The sequence below is a fragment of the Cyclopterus lumpus genome, chromosome 4, assembly GCF_009769545.1.
Source record: "Cyclopterus lumpus isolate fCycLum1 chromosome 4, fCycLum1.pri, whole genome shotgun sequence".
Lineage (NCBI taxonomy): Eukaryota > Metazoa > Chordata > Actinopteri > Perciformes > Cyclopteridae > Cyclopterus > Cyclopterus lumpus.
Genome location: NC_046969.1, coordinates 24,011,958 through 24,034,457, shown reverse-complemented (window position 1 = coordinate 24,034,457; position 22,500 = coordinate 24,011,958). Strand labels below are relative to the sequence as shown.

The following is a 22,500-nucleotide window of genomic DNA, read 5'->3' as shown; positions in this document are numbered from 1 at the left end:
GTGTGTGTGTGTGTGTGTGTGTGTGTGTGTGTGTGTGTGTGTGTGTGTGTGTGTGTGTGTGTGTGTGTGTGTGTGTGTGTGTGTGTGTGTGTGTGTGTGTGTGTGTGTGTGTGTGTGTGTGTGTGTGTGTGTGTGTGTGTGTGTGTGTGTGTGTGTGTGTGTGTGTGTGTGTGTGTGTGTGTGTGTGTGTGTGTGTGTGTGTGTGTGTGTGTGTGTGTGTGTGTGTGTGTGTGTGTGTGTGTGTGTGTGTGTGTGTGTGTGTGTGTGTGTCAAACTGTGCCACTCGCATGCGAACTGATTACATGCAGAGCAATGGACACAGACCGTGAAGCAGTTGGCGTCAATTGATGCACTAATTTAATAATTCTATGCAGTACCGTCTTCTCAAAAGTGCAAAAGGAGACGTGGCAGGTAAAGTTACCACGTGTTTTCGTTTTTTTTTTTTTTTTTTTTTTACAGATGTCATGTGACCGAAAACAATCGTTCGCCAACACGTCGGTAACTTTATGTGTTCGGACAGTTGTTGTTGTTTTTTTTGTGAGTCTGGTGGTCGATAAAGAAATCCGTTGGCGCAGCTTTTCAGGATTCATGTGCATTGTCTTGTGATGTTTATATTTAATATGTGTTGTTCTGCTGGGTTGTTTGTTTTTGTACATTCATCCATAGCACATGCCGACCTCTGTGTGCATCTCTGCCCTCTCGATGAAGTCGTACCGACGTCACGCTGGCGCTGCTGTTGGTTAGTGATATAAAACATAACGGGAAAAACCATCGATGGAAATGATTATGAGTACCGCTGTATTAATCAGGAGGAAACAAAACAAAACAAATTATAATTATAATATAAAAAACGAACATCAGATCTGCACGTCATCTGTACTGGAGGACTCGTATCGGGACCCGCGGTGGAGTCTGGAGCCAAAGTCTTGAGCGCTAACGTATGAGTCGTGCTGACAATGTTAATCCTCTGAAGGAGGTCTACCATTGTGTTTGTGGACGCGGTAGTTAAAGGTTTAGCTGCACACACACACACGAATTATGTGTGTGTGTGTGTGTGTGTGTGTGTGTGTGCAGGCCGGGCCAGTTTGTCTTCTGTACGGCGTCTTTTTGTTGTTGTTGCAGCGCTACCTGTCAGAGCACGCTTGTTTGTTCACGGCTAAAGAATAACTGAACTCTCCCTCTGCTCACCTGTCCTCGAAGAGGTGAAGACCGCCGGCTAAGCTAACAATGACAATGAGGTGTGTGTGTGTCTGTCTTCGTGCACACGAGACTTGGGAGAGCTGTGGAAATATAAAGTTTTATGTGGCTCGTGTGCGTGTTTGAACTTTTCTCCCGACTGGTAAATTTTTTTTTTATAAACCTTCCCTTTCCTTTTTTCTTTCCAACTAGGAAACATCCGTCATATTAGAAAATTCTCCTTTTTTCGCCACGCTGCCGGTGGCGGGGTTCACGACGGTGAGTTGCGTTACAAAAAGAAAGAGATTTTTCTTTTTAAAGAAAGGAGACATTCGGCCTGCTGCTGTGTTCATACCTTCGGGGATGTTTTTAAATCGGAGCGCCACTCCCTTGTTGCAGAACTGGCAGAGCCTGAGTTGGCTTTTGAGGTGCTGCTGCTGCTCTTTCTTTGCACGCGGTGACATCATCCAAGTACCGCCGAGTTCTTGGGTAGGGTTCTGATTGGGAAGGTATTTGGTTAATGGGTGCAGCAGGATTTTCCTGTTTGTGATTCGGGAGTGTTTTTGAGCATATGACCGAGCACGAGTGTGAACACACCGTAGGGTGTGTATCCAGACGGACCTACTCATTCATCTGGGGCTCTTAAATAGTGTTTGTTTCAACGGTAGTGAAACAAAACCACACGGATTCCTTGTGTCATTGTTGTTACTCCTTTTTTAAAAATTTTTAAATGGCTCCAACAACTCCCAAGACGCACAATAAGTAATGAGCTGACCTATTTGCATTTGCATCAGGATGATGTTTAATTCACATGCTTCTGACCCCGAGAATGACTCTTTGCTGATTTTTTTTCTTTTTGGCTGAGCAAATCTGAGGAACGAGTTTCCTCCTCCTCAGCCTGAGCAGAGGAGGAAGGTGTCTGTGGTGTTTTGTGCAAGGAGCTATTTATAGAGATGTTTTTGATTAGTCAGTCATGCAGCTAAAGAGCGTTATGCTTTGGAAGCTGGCTCGCAAAAAAGTAGGCCAATTAACATGTGTGTAAAAAAAAAAAAAAAAGAAAAGTAGGCCTCACGATACTATAACAATATTTTAACTCCATGCGTCATTATCACGATACTTAAGTCACCGTACGACATTATCACGATACTTAAGTCGCCACACGACATTGTCACGATATTTAAGTCACCGTGCGACATTATCACGATATTTAAGTCACCGTGTAACATTATCACGATACTTAAGTCACCACACGACATTATCACGATATTTAAGTCACCGTGCGACATTATCACGATACTTAAGTCACCGTACGACATTATCACGATACTTAAGTCACCGTGCGACATTATCACGATACTTAAGTCACCGTACGACATTATCACGATACTTAGGTCACCGTACGACATTATCACGATATTTAAGTCACCGTGTAACATTATCACGATACTTAAGTCACCACACAACATTATCACGATACTTAAGTCACCGTGCGACATTATCACGATACTTAAGTCACCGTACGACATTATCACGATACTTAAGTCGCCACACGACATTATCACGATATTTAAGTCACCGTGCGACATTATCACGATATTTAAGTCACCGTGTAACATTATCACGATACTTAAGTCACCACACGACATTATCACGATATTTAAGTCACCATGCGACATTATCACGATACTTAAGTCACCGTACGACATTATCACGATACTTAAGTCACCGTGCGACATTATCACGATACTTAAGTCACCGTACGACATTATCACGATACTTAGGTCACCGTACGACATTATCACGATACTTAAGTCACCGTGTAACATTATCACGATACTTAAGTCACCACACAACATTATCACGATATTTAAGTCACCGTACGACATTATCACGATACTTAAGTCCCGTACGACATTATCACGATACTTAAGTCACCATATCATGATACTTAAGTCACCATACAACATTATCACGATACTTAGGTCACCGTACGACATTATCACGATATTTAAGTCACTGTGCAACATTATCACGATACTTAAGTCCCGTACGACATTATCACGATACTTAAGTCACCATATCATGATACTTAAGTCACCATACAACATTATCACGATACTTAAGTCACCATATCATGATACTTAAGTCACCATATCACGATACTTAAGTCACAATACAACATTATCATGATACTTAAGTCACCATATCATGATACTTAAGTCACCATACAACATTATCACGATACTTAAGTCACAATACAACATTATCATGATACTTAAGTCACCATATCACGATACTTAAGTCACCATACAACATTATCATGATACTTAAGTCACCATATCACGAAAAACTATTGAGATATATTGTGCTTTGTCATTTTTAACTGCAAATTATGCTATTTGTCAACATTGTTTCCATCTAAGAGAAGGTTTTTACTCCTCTCACTTCAGTCCATTTCTAATGGAACATATTAATTCCTCATCATACTTTTGGTGTTCGTGTATCGACGCAATATCACCACGCTAAATATCGCGATGCTGTATCCACCTCTAGTAAAAAGGATTGAAACCTTCATCTAACTGTGAGGAGTTTGTGTCTTTTTATAAATGATTACGAGTGTTTAGTGGAAGTGAGGAGCTGTGCAGGTTGCAGGGTGGTGCTGCATAGCCAGACAGTTGTGATGGAGCTGAACGGCGTGTCCTCTGCAGCCCCGGCACCACCGGGGAGGTCAGGGATTGAATTACAGCTCCTATCGATTATTGTTCCCACCACTGCCCTTCAGAGAGGCCCGGGCAGGAAATGCATCCTCCAGCCTGTGGGCTCCTGGGATGAGCGGCTCCCCTATACCGACTGCAGTCGACCGCCGCTCCCACTTTGTGAATGCAGCCGCCACAACCCGCCTCGGTTGTGCATTTAGTCGGGATTATTCAATCAAGCCAGCTCCTCTTTCCAGGAAGTCGGTCATAATGGCGTTTTATTTGAAGTCCTCGGCTTACGTCAGCGCTGGTGGACGGTAGCTCTTAGCTGTAAATGTTCCCAGAGAGACGATGCCGTCCGTTATTCTCCTGCATTCCTGAAACAATAAAGCTGGTTTACAGAAAACAGAGGTCTCTGTGTGTTTATCCGCCGACCGGTTTCCCCGATAAGGGCGACAATATGAACTCTAATTCTGTTTTTCAAACACAATGTGTACACACGGTCGCTGCCAAATTCCTCCCACCGCTCTCGGAGCTCGATCTTTGACTAGTGTCGGTTCCTCCATGTGACTCGAGGCTCTGGAACCTCAAGCAGGTTCAGGGCTCGTTGCTCCCGTCACATTTCACTCACCGTGGCCGCAATGTAAAAGTCCTGCAGCTCTTTGGAAACGGCACAATCGTGGCAGTAGAGCTTAAAATGTTTATGATGCCGTAAATCATAAATACAGGCAAAAGACACATGACTGTTGGTCTCAGCCGAATCAGTCATGGCTTCATAGTTGCGCTCAGGGGGTTCAGAATTTAATGTTTTTGTTTTTTTTACAGAATCGGGTTAAAGTAAAGGGTTTATTTGTGACGAAAAAAATGAGACTTGTAGAATTTGAAATTTTTGTTGTTGTTGTTGATGAAATATCACAATTTGAGGCGTTCCTCACAACATGATGTGTTCAAGAACCATCAGAAAGTTAAAAAATCTGACAATCATGTCTGTTTGTACAGCTTCTGGCTATGATAAATGGTGTAATTTAGGGTTGAATTGTTTTCACAGGAAAAAAAAAAAAAAAGAGAGAAGCATATTCTCCAAACAATCAGACTTCCTCGTTCATCACAGCCGTAAACTGTAAAAAACGGACATAATAGTCAAGTATTCATCTTTCTGACGGTCCTCGAGCACATTGTGCGTTACGAACTGTAACCTGGGGGAAAAGCAACCGCACAAAAATTGGTAATATTGGTAACGCTTAAAGGACACTTTTGCGAATGTATAGTTTCACGATTGTTGTTAAATAAATAATCAAATGAATTCAACTTGTATTTGTGTTGCACTGCACAAAGGTGACGTTGTGCTGTTTCCTCAGAGGTGCAAGACTTGTGTATATATCCTTTTAAAACCAAGTGGACTTCTGGGAAATGCACTTCTTAAATACAAGCCGTGTCCGTTTAACTTTAAAAAGAATGCCACTTCTGTTGATTTTTCTGGATCCCCAAAACTTCCAACAAGATGAGTGTTGGAAGTTCTCTGGAAGTTGGAAGTTCTCAGCGACTCCAGAGAATCTGTGCTTCCCTGCAGCGCCACAAAGCATCTGCTTGTGTCCTGTTTGTTTGCCTCATCTTTGCATAACTTGCATCGTGGAGGACATGTGACGGGAGGAGAGAGAGAGAGAGAGAGAGAGAGAGAGAGAGGGCGAGAGAGCAATGGAGGCCGAACAAAAAGAGGACAAAGAATGTTTGTCTTGTGCAGCCCCCCACTCCCCCCAATGTTTGGTAAACAAACTTCACCCTGTGCCTGGCTACAGATCGCTTGGTGTCATGTGTATCTGTGTTTTTTAAGGTAATCAACACAAGATTAAAACATCGGATGAATCAGGTGTGTTTGTGCTTCTCGTCTCACCGACCGCGATCACACGTACCAGATATTCTGTTGTTTTAACCCCTTACTTCAAATACGACCGTATTCACAATAATCTGTTTTTTGTTGTTGTTTTTTTTACGCGAAAATAAATATTCCACTAATAATGTTCCCGATGCTCCGATTCAAAGTCCAACGGCGCCGTGCTTCATCTTCGTCACCAGGGAACCACCTGGTTCATGGCTGCGTTTGACGGGCCGATGCCCGAACGAGTCGTTTTTGAGTCTGAACAGGAGCCGCTTCGGCCATTTTGTGTCTTTGCGTCTTTGCGGTCGAGGACTTGTTGGACCGCGTGAACTCAGACTCCATCTTTCATTCCTTCAAACAACGCGTCTATAAGGTCGGCGTTGAGATATTCAAAAACCTGGATGGACGTGTATCACGCACGTCTTCACCTGAACACAAACCATTCAGAATAATTCAGAATACCCAAACGGAATATGATGTTTACATGAGCCAGATATATTGTCATACATACGAATAACAGTGGAATATGAGCATAGAAACGCAGTCGCTCGTGCACTGTGTAGTGTGTGTGTATTATTGTGTAGTTTCTAGATCAATGGGTAGTTTGTGTATCGTTGTGTTTGTGTATTGTTGTGTTTGTGTATTGTTGGGTAGTTTGTGTATTATTGTGTAGTTTCTATATCAATGGGTAGTTTGTGTATCGTTGTGTTTCTATATCAATGGGTAGTTTGTGTATCGTTGTGTTTGTGTATCGATGGGTAGTTTGTGTATTGTTGTGTAGTTTCTATATCAATGGGTAGTTTGTGTATTGTTGTGTTTGTGTATCAATGGGTAGTTTGTGTATTATTGTGTAGTTTCTATATCAATGGGTAGTTTGTGTATCGTTGTGTTTGTGTATCGTTGGGTAGTTTGTGTATCGTTGGGTAGTTTGTGTATCGTTGGGTAGTTTGTGTATCGTTGTGCAGTTTCTATATCAATGGGTAGTTTGTGTATCGTTGGGCAGTTTGTGTATCGTTGTGTTTGTGTATTGTTGGGTAGTTTGTGTATTATTGTGTAGTTTCTATATCAATGGGTAGTTTGTGTATCGTTGTGTTTGTGTATCGATGGGTAGTTTGTGTATTGTTGTGTAGTTTCTATATCAATGGGTAGTTTGTGTATCGTTGGGTAGTTTGTTGTTTGTGTATCGTTGGGCAGTTTGTGTATCGTTGTGCAGTTTCTATATCAATGGGTAGTTTGTGTATCGTTGGGTAGTTTGTTGTTTGTGTATCGTTGGGCAGTTTGTGTATCGTTGGGTAGTTTGTGTATCGTTGTGTAGTTTCTATATCAATGGGTAGTTTCTATATCAATGGGTAGTTTGTGTATCGTTGGGTAGTTTGTTGTTTGTGTATCGTTGGGCAGTTTGTGTATCGTTGGGTAGTTTGTGTATCGTTGTGCAGTTTCTATATCAATGGGTAGTTTGTGTATTGTTGGGCAGTTTGTGTATCGTTGGGCAGTTTGTGTATTGTTGTGTAGTTTCTATATCAATGGGTAGTTTGTGTATCGTTGGGTAGTTTGTATATCGTTGGGTAGTTTGTATATCGTTGGGTAGGGTAGTTTGTGTATCGTTGGGTAGTTTGTATATCGTTGGGTAGGGTAGTTTGTGTATCGTTGGGCAGTTTGTGTATCGTTGGGTAGTTTGTGTATCGTTGTGCAGTTTCTATATCAATGGGTAGTTTGTGTATTGTTGGGCAGTTTGTGTATCGTTGGGCAGTTTGTGTATTGTTGTGTAGTTTCTATATCAATGGGTAGTTTGTGTATCGTTGGGTAGTTTGTGTATCGTTGGGTAGTTTGTATATCGTTGGGTAGGGTAGTTTGTATATCGTTGGGTAGGGTAGTTTGTGTATCGTTGGGCAGTTTGTGTATCGTTGGGTAGTTTGTGTATCGTTGTGTTTGTGTATCGTTGGGTAGTTTGTGTATTGTTGTGTAGTTTCTATATCAATGGGTAGTTTGTGTATCGTTGGGCAGTTTGTGTATCGTTGGGTAGTTTGTGTATTGTGTAGTTTCTATATCAATGGGTAGTTTGTGTATCGTTGGGTAGTTTGTGTATCGTTGGGTAGTTTGTGTATCGTTGGGCAGTTTGTGTATCGTTGGGTAACTTGTGTAGTTTGTGTATCATTGTATAGTTTGTGTGTGTGTGTAGCTTGTGTAGCATTGTGTAGCTTGTATAGTTTGTGTATCATTGTATAGTTTGTGTATCATTGTATAGTTTGTGTGTGTGTATCATTGTATAGTTTGTGTAGCTTGTGTAGCTTGTGTATCATTGTATAGTTTGTTTATAGTTTGTATCATTGTGTAGCTTGTGTATCATTGTATAGTTTGTGTATCATTGTGTAGCTTGTGTATCATTGTATAGTTTGTTTATAGTTTGTGTATCATTGTGTAGTTTGTGTATCATTGTGTAGCTTGTATAGTTTGTGTAGCTTGTATAGTTTGTGTATCATTGTATAGTTTGTGTAGCTTGTGTAGCTTGTGTATCATTGTGTAGCTTTGGGATGATGCAATGACTCCACTGGGTGTGAACGGTCAGTTTATCAAAGTGATCTGACCTGAGATCAGAAACTGATAACAAGCGTGCAGCCGGATGACAGTTTCCTTTTGTTTTGAAGATGTAGCGACATGGGACACAAGTCAGGGACATAATGTTTGTCTTCTTCTGGGACTCGTTGTTTCCCTCCCTCCTTCCTCCCGTCCTCCCTCCTTCCTCCCTCCTTCCTCCCTCCTTCCTCTCCTCCCTCGCCTCCTGCTGCAGTCGGTGGATGACGCATCACTTTCTCCGTGGAGCTTACAGGAAGTGTCGTTCTCCATCGGCCGGCCGGAGGGGCAGAGCGGCACAGTAGCGGCTCAGACGTGCGTATGCATCGCTGATCCACAGCCAGGGAACGCTCGCAGCATTTTGATGACCTCATCACCCCCCCCCCTCCCCCCCCATCCCCCTCCCCTGTTGGCTGTTGAAACAAGCTCGCTCTCACTCCAGAGAGAAAGGAGCAGGCATCAGTAAAAAGGAACAAGAGGAGGGGCTGCTCGTGGGCCAATGGGGAGGCAGAGAGCTTCTTTTTTTTTTTTTTGTTGGGGGGGGCTGACAGTGCTTTAGTGGGCTAGTACGGACACACACACACACACACACACACACACAGGAAGAGGAGGAATATTGCCGTGCATTGTTAAGACTTGCTGTGCTGCTGCCGTTTCTTCCTGATTTGGAGCAAAAAGAAAAAGTTCTCACGCAGTTTTTTTTGTCCTTCGGCTCTCTGGATTCGTGGCTCTGCGATGAGGACGAGGGGCGCCGTGGTGGACTACTTCTCTAACTAGCCGGGGCAATACTCCCCCCCCCCCCCCCCCCCCCCCTAGCCCCCCAGGAGTCTTTCAGGATGCACCCTTTAACCAGCACCTGTGGAGGCTAGCATTCAGCTCCATCCTTCAGGGTGGAGGCAGGTGTTTTTATTTTGGTTTGTTCTGAAAGTGACAAGAGAGGTGTAGACTTTGTGCCTTTTTCTGGAGGGGAAGCCGAACTTTATTTTAATTTTGAGAGCGAGAGAGAGAGAGAGAGAGAGGGAAAAAAAGAAAGAGAGAGAGAGAGCCGCCATGCTGAGCCTGCAGGACTCGGTCTTCTTTGAGATCAGCATCAAATCTCTGCTGAAGTCGTGGAGCAGCAGCTGTGAGTACCGTGCGCGGCGTGCACACATGTTTACATACCACACGCATGGCCGGACACACTTATCACGCTTTGCATGCCATCTCCACATCTCACCGGTTATCGATGGAGTTGTCAGGATGTGTCGGATTACGTCCGGTCCGGGTTCAGCCGGGCGCGTGCGACGTGTACGCAGGTGGCAAACGGGTGAAGCTCTTCCTCGTCGCTGCTCATCATCGCTCTCCTGCATCCCGGGTCGACCCCGTAGACGATGTTTCTGTTGACTCCAGCCTCAGCTTCATCAACTTTTTTTTATTATTTATTTATTTTGATCTCGACATCCATTAGCGGCTCGCCACACCATCTTCATCCCTCCTTTTTTATCCTCCTCCCACTTTTATAACCCTCTTTCTCTTTGTCGTTCCCTCTGGGGCGGCTAATGCTTCCCTACTATTGATCCGTCTTCTGGTCCCTCCTATTATTAGCATCCCGTCTCGTATCACATCGGAAATCAGAAAGGCGCTGCCTCTCTTGAAATGTGGACCAAAAGTCAAAAGGTAGTTCCCAATGACTCGTATTAAATACTTACACTATATATATATATATTCGATTAAAACGTATCGCCACACAGACTCTCACCAAACGTTCCTCCTTTTTTATTTATTTTTAAAGGGATCAGCTGAGTTTAATTAAATTATTTATATCGCGTGTTGGTTCCTTTTCATCGTGACGACGAGACAAATGGAAAATGACAATTCAGTACGCTTTCTGGAAAATCAAACTGAGAAACTGCTTTTTACTTGGTAATTTAACAGCCCATAAATCAAGATGTTGCATCACGTTGATGCAGCATTAGTCATATTCTTTAACATCCAGCGATATTAAAGTAAAAGTCTTTGGTCAAGGGAGGGAAAGGTTGTCAAGTACAAATCCAACCGACTTATTTTTAGTTTTTAGATCTTGATGAAAGCTTCACACACACACACACACACACACACGTGCGCACACATGTAATCTGATAACGTTCGGGAACGTGTCGTAAAAGTTTGTTCTAGATTAGCATCCAGTTGAGGTTTGGTCCTAAACCGTTGAATCATTTACATGCATGCTGTGTTTCTATTGTTTTTAATCAGTTAATCGGTTCCTTGAAGTTCTGGTCCGATGTGCTCGATACATAAATTAATTGATCCCTGCTCCAATCTCCCGATAGCAGGGCAACACAGGTGCATTAATACGAGACGATAGATTAGTTATCAGGTACAGATTCTAGTTCTGGAGGCGAGCTGTCAATGTCCAGATAATGTTTCATAGAGGGGTTATTTCTTCTCAGCGAGCAGATTGACAGTAAAGAGGAAGACAGGGAAAGGAAAGAGAGGAGGATGACCGTATGTATTAAGGCTATAAGAAGGGGAGGTTGTCATGGGGACGCCTCTCATTGGTTTGCGGTCCGCGCTTTTGAATTCTCGAGTTCTGCGTTTTGGGCCGTCGACATCTTGGCTTTTTCGCCAAGTGAGGAAGTGACCAAATGTGGACTGAGGAGTGACGTGGAGACGGCGTACACGTGTCTGGTGTCCACCTGTCAATCACCATGTAGCCCCGCCCCTAAAGCACACCCTGCTTTATGGTCTGTCTGACTCTAAATGACCATAATTTACAAAGAGAGAGAACTACAAAAAACTTCTGTTAGCTTAGCATAAAGACATCCACCTGTTCAGTAAAGGGCGTTCTTTCTTCCATCCGTCCCTCATCTACTCGTGGTTATCAAATAACAAACGTGCACCTCTAAACATGCACGTTGAGTCACAAAGCGCTTCCCGATAAAAGCTCTATTCTGCTCTTATAGAGGTTTTTTGTTTTGCAGCCGAATCAAATGGTTAACGGGATAATGAACCTTTTTTGCTTCTTCATAACACTTTTAGCCCGTGACTTGACTTTTCTCTACATGGCTCGTAAAAAGGCAATACAGCAGTCCATAAATATGAGTTATCAGTTGATTACAATTCCTCCCCGGTATTGTGGAGGTTGGTTTATGTCTTCTTGCTTCTGTCTTCTTGCCTCTGTCTTCTTGCCTTCTTGCTTATGTCTTCTTGCCTCTGTCTTGTTGCTTCTGTCTTCTTGCCTCTGTCTTCTTGCCTTCTTGCTTATGTCTTCTTGCCTTCTTGCTTCTGTCTTGTTGCTTATGTCTTCTTGCCTTCTTGCTTATGTCTTCTTGCCTTCTTGCTTATGTCTTCTTGCCTTCTTGCTTCTGTCTTGTTGCTTATGTCTTCTTGCCTTCTTGCTTTTGTCTTCTTGCTTCTGTCTTGTTGCTTATGTCTTCTTACTTCTGTCTTGTTGCTTATGTCTTCTTGCCTTCTTGCTTATGTCTTCTTACTTCTGTCTTGTTGCTTATGTCTTCTTGCCTCTGTCTTGTTGCTTCTGTCTTCTTGCCTATGTCTTCTGTCTTCTTGCCTTCTTGCTTATGTCTTCTTGCTTCTGTCTTGTTGCTTCTGTCTTCTTGCCTCTGTCTTCTTGCCTTCTTGCTTATGTCTTCTTGCTTCTGTCTTCTTGCTTATGTCTTCTTGCCTATATCTTCTGTCATCTTGCTTGTCTTCTGTCTTGTTGCCTTCTTGCCTATGTCTTCTTGCCTTCTTGCCTATGTCTTCTGTCATCTTGCCTGTCTTCTTGCCTTCTTGCTTATGTCTTCTTGCCTATGTCTTGTTGCCTATATGTTCATACATTTAGTTTATACGCTCTCTGGCGCATTGAGCCTAAACGCTTTTGAGCTCGCTAAACAAAAACAAAGTATACGCGGATTCTTATGAACCGCTCGTGAGTTGCGGGAGTCACGACGTTGTGTTGTACTTGTTGGCTGGTTTGACCTTGTTGGCTGGGCCGAAGCTACACAGCCATGTTGGGACATGGATACCCGCGAGGCCACAGGCCAGCCCGGTTTATGTATCTCAGGAAGCAGCGTGCGCGTCGGCTCCTCGTCTTCGTGTCTTCTAGGTTCTTCTGGAAGTCGTCCCGGTGAAGCAGGAACGAGTCGCAGCTCGTCGGTTTAACATGTCGAGACACAATAGCAGAGCACGTGAACACAGCGGTGGGATCCCTTTGTCTCTCTTTATAGAAAACAAACGGACACACTCGCAGCCTGCATTCCTGTGTGTGTGTGTGTGTGTGTGTGTGTGTGTGTGTGTGTGTGTGTGTTGTTGTCGTCCTGACTGGGGAAGTGAGCAGACGTTTGACAAGGTGGAGTCAATGCTCTGATAGTTGTGTAATCCTGCAGGCTCAAGGGGGAGAAAGAGGGGGGGGGGGCAGTCCTTCTTTCAGGTTCTGAATCTTTCTGGCCTCGTCCGCACGACTGTTTCCATTTTAAAACACGCTTCATTTGTTGTGTTTACACCAGAGTTTTGAGTTTTAGAGCACCAAAAACAGGAGTTTTGGGAACGCTCTGGAGGGGGGGGGGGGGGGGGGGGGGTCGGCTGTGTGACATCATCGGGGGTGTTGGTGCAGCACAGTAAACAAAGAGGAAATGCTTGAAAAGGGCCTCTGTTGCTGCCGGACAACTTCGACACAGCACAGCCGGCGCGTTTCTAATTGATTTTGAGAAGTTAAATTCCAGCATGTTTTTTTTTTTTTTTTGAATATTATTTTTATTATTATCCTATTCTCTGTTGTTGTTTTCTTTCGGGGTTGTCGTGGGGCTTTTTGTTGAGATGCTGGAACAAAAGGTTTACTTTAGATGTGCTCTGAGGTTTTTAAACGGCTTGTATTGTTTTCTTTTGAGTAAAAGTAATAAAAATGGTGGTTAGTTTACCTTTTTTGATAAACAATTGTTTGTTTTTGTAAGTGCATCGTCTGTTACAAGCCGCCATAAACCGGCTTTTTATCCAGTTTGAAGCCGCGTGTTTCCGACCCAGTCTATATGAAGACCACAACTCCCATGATGCAACGCTGCTTCACAATAGCTTTTGTTACCGTTTCCAAGAGACTCCTATTAGCAGAACCTTTCATATTGAGCAATAACCTTTTGTCTAATATATAATATTGACAACTGAGACCAAACCTCGGATCTCCAGACTGCTCCGATTCCCCCTAAAACACACTCTGGTGGTCCGACTTTAGAGGCGGAGCTTCTGGAGCTAACTTCAGCATATTTTTGTCGTACTGAAGAAGAAACATTTTTTAAAAAGAAAAGCTTCCCATGCAACGTATGACTGTTATGAAATAAGAGAAGGGAAGCTTCTGCTCCTTCGATGGTGTTCAGAGTGTGAAAGAATGCGAGCGTTTCCGTGACAACCAGGAAGAAACAGAACAAGGCCTCTTTTCCGGGGAGGGGACGAGGTAAAGGGTCAGCGAACCGGGCCGGACTGGGACCGGACGCGTGGTCATAAATCTGAAGAGCGCTGTTGAATGTTATGAAGCCTCGATTCTTTTGATTAAGTCGCTTGGAGACGCGCCACCATTTTTTGTTTGTTTTATAGCCGTCTGTATGATGTTGTAATAATAACTGGAGTCAGTGTTTACTAACGACGCAGCGGATCGTAAAACTCAAACCACGAGGAAAGAAAAGGATTTTATTGTCACGGATTAAAACAAATCTCGTCATTAGTCGTTTTAATGATTTATTAAAGTCAACCGCTCGTAATTCATCTATAATATATATTTTATTACACGTTAAAAACATTTGGATTTATTCTAGTTTATCACCAACACTACATTTTACTATTACATGTGAACACATCATGAGATCGTTATTTCACCTTCAGCCAGTACTCACTTTCACTGAGCGTAGCCTGAATGCATCATGAGAATGTTATCATTTACCATCAGCCAGTGCTCATTTTCACTGAGCAGAGCCTGAAGGCATCATGAGAATGTTATCATTTACCATCAGCCAGTGCTCATTTTCACTGAGCAGAGCCTGAAGGCATCATGAGAACGTTATCATTTACCTTCAGCCAGTACTCATTTTCACCGAACAGAGCCTGAATGCATCATGAGAACGTTATCATTTACCATCAGCCAGTGCTCATTTTCACCGAGCAGAGCCTGAAGGCATCATGAGAACATTATCATTTATCTTCAGCCAGTACTCATTTTCACCGAACAGAGCCTGAATGCATCATGAGAACGTTATCATTTACCATCAGCCAGTACTCATTTTCACTGAGCAGAGCCTGAAGGCATCATGAGAACGTTATCATTTACCATCAGCCAGTACTCATTTTCACCGAGCAGAGCCTGAAGGCATCATGAGAACGTTATCATTTACCTTCAGCCAGTACTCATTTTCACCGAACAGAGCCTGAATGCATCATGAGAACGTTATCATTTACCATCAGCCAGTACTCATTTTCACTGAGCAGAGCCTGAAGGCATCATGAGAACGTTATCATTTACCTTCAGCCAGTACTCATTTTCACCGAACAGAGCCTGAATGCATCATGAGAACGTTATCATTTACCATCAGCCAGTGCTCATTTTCACTGAGCAGAGCCTGAAGGCATCATGAGAACGTTATCATTTACCATCAGCCAGTACTCATTTTCACCGAACAGAGCCTGAATGCATCATGAGAACGTTATCATTTACCATCAGCCAGTACTCATTTTCACCGAGCAGAGCCTGAAGGCATCATGAGAATGTTATCATTTACCTTCAGCCAGTACTCATTTTCACCGAACAGAGCCTGAATGCATCATGAGAACGCTATCATTTACCTTCAGCCAGTACTCATTTTCACAGAGCAGAGCCTGAATGCATCATGAGAACGTTATCATTTACCTTCAGCCAGTACTCATTTTCACAGAGCAGAGCCTGAATGCATCATGGTAACTTTATCATTTACCATCTGCCAGTACTCATTTTAACCGAGCAGAGCTTGAACGCATCATCATGTAACTGAAGTGAACCTCCTGGTTCTCCCTTAGCAGTGCTGCTAATGTTACTAGCTAACGTTACTAGCTCTCCTCCTGTTGTTCTAAACACTGATTGGTTGTTTACAAAGTCACAAGATCAGAGACAAGAGAAACATCATGATGTCCTGATCACATGATCTACTGGATAAAGCTGATTCTGATACCGGAGGATACAACTTTATTTATTACTCTGTGATGGTGAACGTTTACCCGACTGAACATTAAAAGCCACGTGTGACTTTTTAACATCCGTTTCCACAACGCCGGCCTGGAGCGTCTCCGTCACCAACAAAAAGAAAGATTTGCTTATGCCATTTGAATGAGAAGAGCAGACGATCTGCGGCGCATGCAAAACCCCGTGCAGCCCGGGGATGAACGTTTCATGACCCGGCTGCAGGATTTATTTATTTACTTTAAAAAAAAAAAAAATGTTTTTAACTTCACTGCACTTTATAGCATGTAATTATTTGTAATGCTTTCTGTAGTGTGATGAAGCCCAGAAGTGGAAGTAGTATTAACGGCACAATTTGTTACCCGGTCGACATCGTTTCCTCAGATCCATGAGATCCTCACACGGTGACTAAGTCCTTTCTGGCCCAAACGTTTCCTGACATCTCAAACAACGTGATATTATTGTCTGTGAGGATCGGAGATGTTTACTTTTTGAGTGCAAGACGTCATGTGATGTCCTTTCTCGTCCTTTCTCGTGGGAAACGTTCGTCTCATTGTTCTGCTTGGCATGTGCTCGCGTGACGATAGAAATGTTCTATACCGAAAACGACACCAACGTCTTTATTAAACTTATAATGTATTTAAATGCCTGACGACGAAATACAATTAAATTTAAAAAGCCAAAAGGACGAATTTACAGCTAAGCCTGAAGACTTAAAAAACAAAAAAGTAGAAAACGGGGCCTGACGAGGTCAAACCTCTCAAAGCAGAAGTGGAGCAGAGAGAAAGTTGAACACCCGGTTCTTCTCCGACTTCCTCATTCTCACGCAGGGTGGCCGGGTTCACCTGAAGCTCTTCGAGCCTTCAAGGCCTCTCTGGATTATTTTTAAAAGGAAGTCGCAGCCGAACCGGAAAAAATGATCATCTGTCATGAGGAGAGATTCTGGTGGAGAATAAGAAACAACTTCTTGTAATTAACATGATTAATCGTATTTAAATATTACCCTTTTTTTTCTTCTCACAAACGTCAAACTGCTCCCTTAAACTATTAGATTTACTTTATTTAAGGGGAAATGTCTTGAAGCAGCAGCAAAACATTTTTTACAAATATACAATACAATAAAATATATATTTTTTTATAAAATAGCTGAGCATATTACATTTAAGAAAAATTAAAAAGTAAAAAAAAAATTTAAAAAAATTTGTGTAAAAAACTGAAAAAAATAATAGTGTGTATTTATCTTCCATGTGTCAACTGCTTGCTTTTCTACCACATCAAACACAAATGTATATTAATGACATCGCTCTAATGGGAGTTATCAGTGTATTTATTGTTTTACGTTGATTTTGAGCCGATGAGAGTTCATAATTAGAGGCTAATATTAAAGATATATTCTATCTCTCTCTCTCTCTCTGCAGCTTCTCCACCGGTCAGCAGCAGCAGCGTGAGTAGGCGCCGCGCCCCCTCCTCGGTGACCCCCCTCTCGTGGGAGAAGCACAGCGCCGCCGCCGCCATGTCGAGCATCACCATCGACCCCGAGCTCAAGCCCGGGGAGTTCGTCATCAAGAGTCTGTTCGCCGAGTTCGCCGTGCTGGCCGAGAAGAAGATCGAGACGGTGATGGCCGAGCCGCTGGTGAGTCACGACGACGCGGGAAACGAGACGCACGAGCTGCTGCGGGAAGAACGGAAAGAGGCTCATCACCGTTATTATTATTATTATTATTATTATACGATTTATTTATAAAGCACCTTTCATAACTCAAAGTGCTCAACAGGAGAAATAAATCTATCATAATAACATCTATATTTGAGATATAGAAACCATAAGAACAAATATAAATATATATTTTTTGCAATAAATTAAATAACCCCCAAAATAAGATACTAATAGTAATAAAACAAGTATAAATAAAACAAGACATGAACAACCATTAAGACTCACACCGCTCCTGCAGTACAACTCAGGTGTCGTATTGCTCACTGCTTGACAAACACATCTTTTACTTACTTACATTACAATATAAAACACTTATTGCTGTTTTTTAAGGAGTTGGTACTTGTGGATTGGACGAGCCCCCCCCCCCCCCCCCCCCCCCCCTTAAAATCTGAAGTTCGGTTTAAAAAGAAACCCTCTGAAGAAGCTTTGAACGTAGAAAACAATAACAGTGGGTGCAGCCCGAGTCGCCTCTCCGTGCTGACTCATCATCAGGCATGCTGCTCGACTGACGGACACCTCCTATTGCGCAACGCTACAACTCTTAACTCTTAACGCCCTCATTCTGAATCTCTCTCTCTCCCCCCCCCCCTCCCCCCCCACAGGAGAAACCTCTGTCCCGATCCCTCCAGAGAGGGGAAGATGCACAATTTGACCAGGTCTGTACCCGATTCTCTCGTGTGTGTGTGTGTGTGTGTGTGTGTGTGTGTGTGTGTGTGTGTGTCCACTCCCTCGTCTGTCGCTGCTGCAGAACTCCCTTCAATCTGCAGAATGCTTCGTTCAGCACAAAGGTCGGCGAGGACGCGGTGCTATGGATCCAGCTGGTCTCCCCCCCCCCCCCCCCCCCTTTTTTTTTTGTGAAACCGGGTCCTGGGAGCGTAGAACCGCTGTGTCATCCTCGGCAGTAAATCAGCGTCGGGCGCCGAAGCGCGTCGGCCCGGCGCCATGAGGGCAGAGGGAGCCGTTGCGTAACTCTCCTGACCCGTTATTCTCTCCCCCCCTCCCCACCCCCTCACCCCTCTCATGTTTTATGTATCGCCTGAACCGAGTTCTTCCTTTAGCGGGAACGTCTGGCCGACGAGACCAAAACTGAGACAAATGGATTCCCAGAGACCGTAAAGCCGCCGCAGCAGCTTCACAGGCTTGATTTGTGACCGGCTGACCTTTGAACCCAGCGCTGTGACGTCATTCAGTAGTAAAAGCTCAGCGGAGTACTGAACTAAAACTCCTCCTCCAATGCATTACATTATTATTGTTATCATGACACCACGTGCAGCGTTCCAAACGTTTTACTATTTTTATCTCCGGCATTTACTTTAACCACAATGACGGTAACAAAAACATGTGCTCTAGATCTCTCTATCTCTCTGTTGTGCATTCAAAGATCACTGTTGGTAATCGTGAGCTCATGGAATGTTTGCTTGTTGTTGTTGTTGTTGTTTTTTCCAGTTAATAAGCTCTATGAGCTCAATAGCAGAACACTGTTTGCCCTCCCTCCTGCGCACGCTGTTCGACTGGTACCGGAGGCAGAGCGGCACCGAGGACGAGTCCTACGAGTACCGGCCTCGCTCCAGCACCAAGTCCAAAGGGTGAGTTTTAACGGCACCCTCTTCCTCTTCCTCCTCTTCCTCGCCTACAACTCGACCCTAACCATTCTCTCTCTCTCTCTCTCTCTCTCTCTCTCTCTCTGCAGAGACGAGCAGCACCGGGACAAAGACTACCTTCTGGAGCGGAGGGACTTATCCATAGATTTCATTTTTTGTTTAGTTTCGGTAGAAGTTCTGAAACAGGTGAGCTGACCGACGCAATGTTTACGTTCTGTGCACCTGTTGGCTTTTCTACTTTAGGATTTATTTATTTTATTTTTATTTAGTAAGACAAATCTTTGTCCAGCTTTTCTTTTTTTTTTTTTTTATTGCGACCCAATTATTCAAATAATCAGATATCCTCAACTTTTATTTATTTTTTTTATTCTTTCACTCGTGATTTGCAGTCGTAGAAAGATGAGATATAGTTTTTATAAAGTTTGCTGAGACAGGTCGTCCCTGCTTCTAATGACACCGCTGACTCCACGTTGTCACAGATTCCTCTTCACCCGGTGCCAGATGTTCTAGTACACGAAGTCCTGAACCTGGCATTCAAGCACTTTAAACACAAAGAGGGGTGAGTCAGAGGTCCTGATGGAGACGACTGTGGGTTCGGCTCCGCGGCCATTTGTGTGTTTATTGTTTCAATGGACGTGGGCATTGTGTCGTCATTAAACCGTCATTAGTGCCACTTATTGAAGGTCATTCTGCTTTTCACCAGCAAGTTCTTCTGAGGTTTCGTTGTGCGATCGAGACAAAAAAGTTTTGGCAGAATAATGTTTTTAAATTGCTTTATTTTTCAATGAAAAAACTTCTTTCACAAATTTGAAGAACAAAAAAAAATGTTTTCATTAAAAACGGGGGGGAAAAAAATATTTGATATCAGACTTAAATAATGGATCAACTGCATTTTTTTTCTTCTTCCCAGCTGTGAAAACAGTTAGAAAAACAAAGTTTTGCAATGATATCTTTTTTGGGTTTGTTGTTGTAATACTCATTTTGGCCACAGGGGGCTGAAGTGCATCACTACTCTATGGTCTGAATGGGACTAAAAGCATCACTGTTTTCTTAATTTACACAACCTGCTAATGCACATGCATGAAGAAATTAAAACGGTAGTGGTGCACTTCAGCCTCTTGTGGCCAACGTGAGTATTACAACAACAAACTCTTTATCCTGACAATCTTTTTTCACCCACTTGTTCCCAAGTCATAAACACAGTTTATACCCCACTTGCCTCTCGGTGTTTCCGTGACAGTCTTCCACGATTAAAGATGTTGATTTGTTTCAGACTTGATGACAAATGCTTTGATTGACAGGTACTGTGGCCCAAACACTGGCAATGTGCACATCATCGCAGACCTGTACGCCGAGGTCATCGGAATCCTGACGCAGTCAAAGTAAGCTGGCTTAAACGGTGGGCAACATCACCTCTCTCTTTAGTTGTTTGTATATATTTATATTTGTGCGTTCAGGTTTCAGGCGGTGAGGAAGAAGTTCATCACAGAACTGAAGGAGCTCCGGCTGAAGGAGCAGAGTCCCTACGTGGTCCAGAGCGTCATCAGCCTCATCATGGGCATGAAGTTCTTCCGGGTTAAAATGTATCCTGTGGAGGATTTTGAGGCTTCTTTCCAGTTCATGCAGGTAAATGAACGATTTCTCTAACTATACATCTGGATGGTTTTGGTGTGAATTGCAGAGTGTTGGATATATATATATATATATATATATATATATATATATATATATATATATATATATATATATATATTTATATATGTATATCTGATTTCTATTTTTTTATTATAGATTTTTTTATTTGTATTTATTTATTTATATATATATATATATATATATATATATATATATATATTAAATAGAATCTAAATATATATATATAAAAATCTATAATAAAAAAATAGAAATGATATATATATGAGATGTGTAAAGGCACAATTTTTTTAAATATTTTCCTGTGGAAATCGTTTAGCTCCAGTGAGTTTTAAATCTTTTTTATTTTTATTTATTATAAAGGGCCCTGAACTGATGTCCCTTTTTACTTTTCTTTCTAGCATTAAGATCACATTAATTCAAGAGTTTTCTTTCCCATAGATCTAAAAATTGACTGTAAATCCATATGTTAAAGCTCATAAGATGAAGCCGGGTTTGAGTACTGCCGTGTGTATTATTAATGTGTATCTTAATGTGTGTCTTAATGTGTGTCTTTGATGCCCTTTTCTAGGAGTGCGCCCAGTATTTCCTGGAGGTCAAGGACAAGGACATAAAGCACGCCCTCGCCGGCCTCTTCGTGGAGATCCTCATCCCCGTCGCCGCGGTGAGTAAAGTTTAAAAACGGTTAAGAATGAACCCGTCGGTATCATGTAGTGACGGTTCTCTCCTCAGGCCGTGAAGAACGAGGTCAACGTGCCGTGCCTGAAGAACTTTGTGGAGATGCTGTACCAGACGACCTTTGAACTCAGTTCCAGAAAGAAGCACTCTTTGGTAACGATGACATCATCCTATTACATTTCTCCGTTTCCTGCTTCCTTCTTCTTTTTGTGATTTCACGCTTCCTGAATTTAGTGAAAATACAACCTCACTTTTTATTCTTTCACGTGTCTTAATATATTGAGTAGAGTTGCACCGACGGACATTTTTACATTCATGGAAATGTAACAAACAATTGACTATTAAACGACCTTCATTCTGCTCTAAGTTAAAGGAGCTTTTCTCACTCAGACACATCTTGGAATATTAATTCTCCACGTTACTGGAAAATTATAATCCATCTGAAAATTAATTGCTTTTCACATTCTGTCGATATTTTATTATTAAGTTCATTTTTCATTCTTTTTTACAATAAAAAATATTAACAAAAGCAAATAATACACACACTTCAGTTCTACACACTTCTCTTCTCTTTTGTTGACGCTGACCCTGTAAACAAAGTATCTCTTTGGTTGACGCTGACCCTGTAAACAAAGTATCTCTTTGGTTGACGGTGACCCTGTAAACAAAGTATCTCTTTGGTTGACGCTGACCCTGTAAACAAAGTATCTCTTTGGTTGACGGTGACCCTGTAAACAAAGTATCTCTTTGGTTGACGCTGACCCTGTAAACAAAGTATCTCTTTGGTTGACGCTGACCCTGTAAACAAAGTATCTCTTTTGTTGACGCTGACCCTGTAAACAAAGTATCTCTTTGGTTGACGCCGACCCTGTAAACAAAGTATCTCTTTGGTTGACGCTGACCCTGTAAACAAAGTATCTCTTTTGTTGACGCTGACCCTGTAAACAAAGTATCTCTTTGGTTGACGCTGACCCTGTAAACAAAGTATCTCTTTTGTTGACGCTGACCCTGTAAACAAAGTATCTCTTTTGTTGACGCTGACCCTGTAAACAAAGTATCTCTTTTGTTGACGCTGACCCTGTAAACAAAGTATCTCTTTGGTTGACGCTGACCCTGTAAACAAAGTATCTCTTTGGTTGACGGTGACCCTGTAAACAAAGTATCTCTTTGGTTGACGCTGACCCTGTAAACAAAGTATCTCTTTTGATGACGGTGACCCTGTAAACAAAGTATCTCTTTGGTTGACGCTGACCCTGTAAACAAAGTATCTCTTTTGTTGACGCTGACCCTGTAAACAAAGTATCTCTTTGGTTGTAAACAACAACGGTTTCCCCCCCAGGCTCTGTATCCTCTGGTGACCT

General features: G+C 42.6%; 1 protein-coding gene across 15 annotated transcripts in view; it reads left to right on the top strand.

The window, feature by feature from the left end:
- fryl (furry homolog, like) overlaps nt 1-22,500 on the top strand; it is a 67,246-nt gene that overhangs the window by 10,276 nt on the left and 34,470 nt on the right. For 8 of the 15 annotated variants that reach the window (XM_034530520.1, XM_034530528.1, XM_034530523.1 and 5 more), the window contains exons 2-12: nt 1,390-1,455; nt 16,909-17,123; nt 17,810-17,863; nt 18,654-18,793; nt 18,898-18,994; nt 19,288-19,367; nt 20,110-20,190; nt 20,266-20,434; nt 21,033-21,125; nt 21,194-21,292; nt 22,479-22,500. The exon at nt 22,479-22,500 is cut by the window's right edge and continues 80 nt beyond it. In XM_034530520.1, the coding sequence (XP_034386411.1) occupies nt 1,390-1,455; nt 16,909-17,123; nt 17,810-17,863; nt 18,654-18,793; nt 18,898-18,994; nt 19,288-19,367; nt 20,110-20,190; nt 20,266-20,434; nt 21,033-21,125; nt 21,194-21,292; nt 22,479-22,500 (1,116 nt within the window). Of the gene's footprint in view, nt 1-1,389; nt 1,456-9,132; nt 9,443-16,908; nt 17,124-17,809; nt 17,864-18,653; nt 18,794-18,897; nt 18,995-19,287; nt 19,368-20,109; nt 20,191-20,265; nt 20,435-21,032; nt 21,126-21,193; nt 21,293-22,478 lie in introns of those variants that run through there. The other 7 variants (XM_034530531.1, XM_034530532.1, XM_034530533.1 and 4 more) reach the window with 3 other exon arrangements.